This window comes from Galeopterus variegatus, unplaced genomic scaffold, assembly GCF_000696425.1.
Source record: "Galeopterus variegatus unplaced genomic scaffold, G_variegatus-3.0.2 Scaffold904, whole genome shotgun sequence".
Lineage (NCBI taxonomy): Eukaryota > Metazoa > Chordata > Mammalia > Dermoptera > Cynocephalidae > Galeopterus > Galeopterus variegatus.
The window spans coordinates 236,108-239,343 of record NW_007727015.1 but is presented as its reverse complement, the minus strand read 5'-3'; the positions used below and the strand labels follow the sequence as shown (position 1 = coordinate 239,343).

The following is a 3,236-nucleotide window of genomic DNA, read 5'->3' as shown; positions in this document are numbered from 1 at the left end:
GGTTGAGTACCATTAAACCTAAAAGCTTAAGAGAAGTTAATATAACAAAAGCTGGCTTCTATGGAGGAGATATTCTGTACTTAGCTTTCTAACACTTGTTCACAAGAAAACAGAAGGCAAAGAAAAAAAGAAGCCCTCTGATAGAGGTGGACACCCAGAAAGTAATTTGTAAACTTTGGACTGTGACACTGAAAAGCATATGGAATTTTAGCCATTAAAAGGGTAGTAGTACTAGTCTACTACCCAATGTATTAAGAGATAAAAATACTGTATAATTTCACAGCACAATAGAAAAGAACAGTAAGGATTATCAGTATCATTTTTAATACATCTGCTCTATGGATTTTTAAACAATAGAAAAGATTAGACTTTTTAAAAAATATATTCTTCAGATTAAAAAATAACGGGCCGACCCCATGGCGCACTCGGGAGAGTGCGGCGCTCCCGCTGCAGGTTTGGATCCTATATAGGGATGGCCGGTGCGCTCACTGGCTGAGCGCGGTGCAGCCGGTCACACACACAAAAAAAAACACATTTGCCAGCCCATAATTTAGTATAAAAAGTACAAAGAAAATTTTTAAAATGATGCCTTAACACTTTTATGCATTTATCTTGTCTTCTTCCTTCATGCAAAACACATTAATTTTCATATGCTACTTTCTTTCACCTATCACATGGTGAGGACCTGACCAATGTAAGTGAACATTTCCTGAATATACCAACATATCATTTTAATGGGTACAGATGGACACCAAAACTGTACTTAATTTTCAACATTCAGAAAACATTGTAATGAGTATCTCTGTACGTATCTTTGTATGAGTTCCTTCAGCATTATCAAATCAAAGATTACAAATGATTTTATGGTTTATAATGTTATATCCATCTGATTTCCAAAGAAGTTGTGTAAGTGTATACTCTCACGAGCACTGTATAGTTATGCTTCCTTCACTGTACTCTTTTCTACAATGAGGACTTCTAGTTTTAGTAATCTTTACTATCCTGAAGGAAGGGGAAAAAAAGGGCAATAAGGGAGCTCTAGCCCCACCAGATATTCAAACATATTCTACCAAGGGTGGGGATGGGGAAATCAGCTGAAGAAGATAAGAATGGAAGCATGACTTCTAAGTATTCTTTCATGAATAATTTTGAGCCATACAAACATTTTAAAAATTCAAAAATTAAAACAGAAAAAAGCAAAATTGAAAATAATTGAGCCTAAATGTATAACAAATAATNTTGTATGAGTTCCTTCAGCATTATCAAATCAAAGATTACAAATGATTTTATGGTTTATAATAAGTTATATCCATCTGATTTCCAAAGAAGTTGTGTAAGTGTATACTCTCACAAGCACTGTATAGTTATGTTTCCTTCACTGTACTCTTTTCTACAATGAGGACTTCTAGTTTTAGTAATCTTTACTATCCTGAAGGAAGGGGAAAAAAGGGGCAATAAGGGAGCTCTAGCCCCACCAGATATTCAAACATATTCTACCAAGGGTGGGGATGGGGAAATCGGGTGAAGAAGATAAGAATGGAAGCATGACTTCTAAGTATTCTTTCATGAATAATTTTGAGCCATACAAACATTTTAAAAATTCAAAAAATAAAATTAAAACAGAAAAAAGCAAAATTGAAAATAATTGAGCCTAAATGTATAACAAATAATAACATGACTATTTAAAGATAGGAATTACTTTGAGAACTTACACATATTGTACTCTTCCTGTATACATTTTGTACAGAGAACAAAATGAAGTGGAAAGAAAACCAAAGAGTATTCCCTAACTGTCTACCAAAAGGGCAGAAACACCCCAGTAGAAATGAGCACAGTTAGCTCACGTAGATCTTGGCTTCTGAACACCAATCCCCAATAAAATGAACTAGAAATCCTTGGTCAGTGTCAGTCTTCAGACCTGGGGCAGGTAAAGCACTACGTAAACCTAGGACATTTTGTGCCCTGGTTTTGAATCATGGCTCCGCTGCCACGTCATTGCTACATGACCTTGGGAAAGTCACTTATCTTTGTGCTTTGGTTTCCCCATCTATGGGAAGGGCCTTATAACAATAGCATGTATCTCATAGATGGTTGGGAGGATTAAATAAGTTAATATANACAACACCAAGTCAAGGGTTAAGATCCCCTTACCAGTCATCTTTAAAAAAAAAAAGAAAATTAGAATTAAAAGATAATATGTATCTTTCCATAAACTTTTTGAAGTACCCTCATATGTAAAGTGCTTAGACAAGTGCCATAGTAGGCATCAAGTGCTTAAAACAATAAAAAATAAAAAAAAACTTTCTTGTTGTAAATCCCCACTTAACATTTTAATATTCGTTCCATCCATGCCTCTAGCATTACTCTATCTCTTGAACTTTAGGCACCCACAGAGCAAACCCATGTCAATTCTATAGTTCTAACTCAAAATGGTTCTTAATAAATGTTACTGGATGACATTATTCATAAAATAAGCCAACATATAAAATAAAAATGAAAGATGTAATCTATTACCTCTAGATATAGTAAAAATCTCTGAAATACTCCAAGGTTATGTTTTCTCTAAATTTTGACCTGGTATCTAACATTTCATGAAAAACAAGGCCCATTTCATGAAAAACATTTCATGATAGAAGGCCCACTGGTGCCAGATCAATCCACTAGCAATTAGATGGCCTACCTGATCTTACCAATTTCTTGCCCACAAATCAAAAATTTGAAGTTAAAAATTTTATGAAAAATATGAAAAAGAAAGAAGTATCAAAAGGAGCTTTGGTATCTACAAAAAAAATACTCTATCTATTATTATATGTAAATAAAAAGTGAATATTAAAACAAATGGGACAAAATATTAACTGGTGAATCTGGATAAAGGACATATAGAAATTCTTTGTAGTATTCCTAGAGCTTTTCTGTAAGTTTGAAATTACACCAAATACAGAGTTTTATAAAAATCATCACAAGAATCCATCCTTGCTGTATGGACTTACCTGTCTCTCGCTCACTCGAAGAGGGCCAAACACAATACACTGGATAAGCTTAGCCACCAACATCAAAACACAGCAAGCAGTATTTACCAGAACCTGTACACAAATCAAAGGAAGGAAGTTTAGGGCCAGCCCGTGGCTCACTTGGGAGAGTGTGGTGCTGATAACACCAGGGCCATGGGTTTGGACCCATATAGGGATGGCCGGTTGCTCGCTGGCTGAGCGTGGTGCTGACAACACCAAGTCAAG

At 35.2% G+C, this 3,236-nt stretch overlaps 1 protein-coding gene across 1 annotated transcript in view; it reads right to left on the bottom strand.

Moving 5' to 3' along the window:
- Window positions 1-3,106, bottom strand: part of AMFR (autocrine motility factor receptor, E3 ubiquitin protein ligase) — a 39,504-nt gene extending 36,398 nt beyond the window's left edge. The window contains exon 1 of the mRNA XM_008573336.1: window positions 2,991-3,106. Within this exon, the coding sequence (XP_008571558.1) occupies window positions 2,991-3,053 (63 nt within the window). The 5' untranslated portion in view covers window positions 3,054-3,106. The remainder of the gene's footprint in view (window positions 1-2,990) is intronic.
- Window positions 3,107-3,236: the final 130 nt, after the last annotated feature.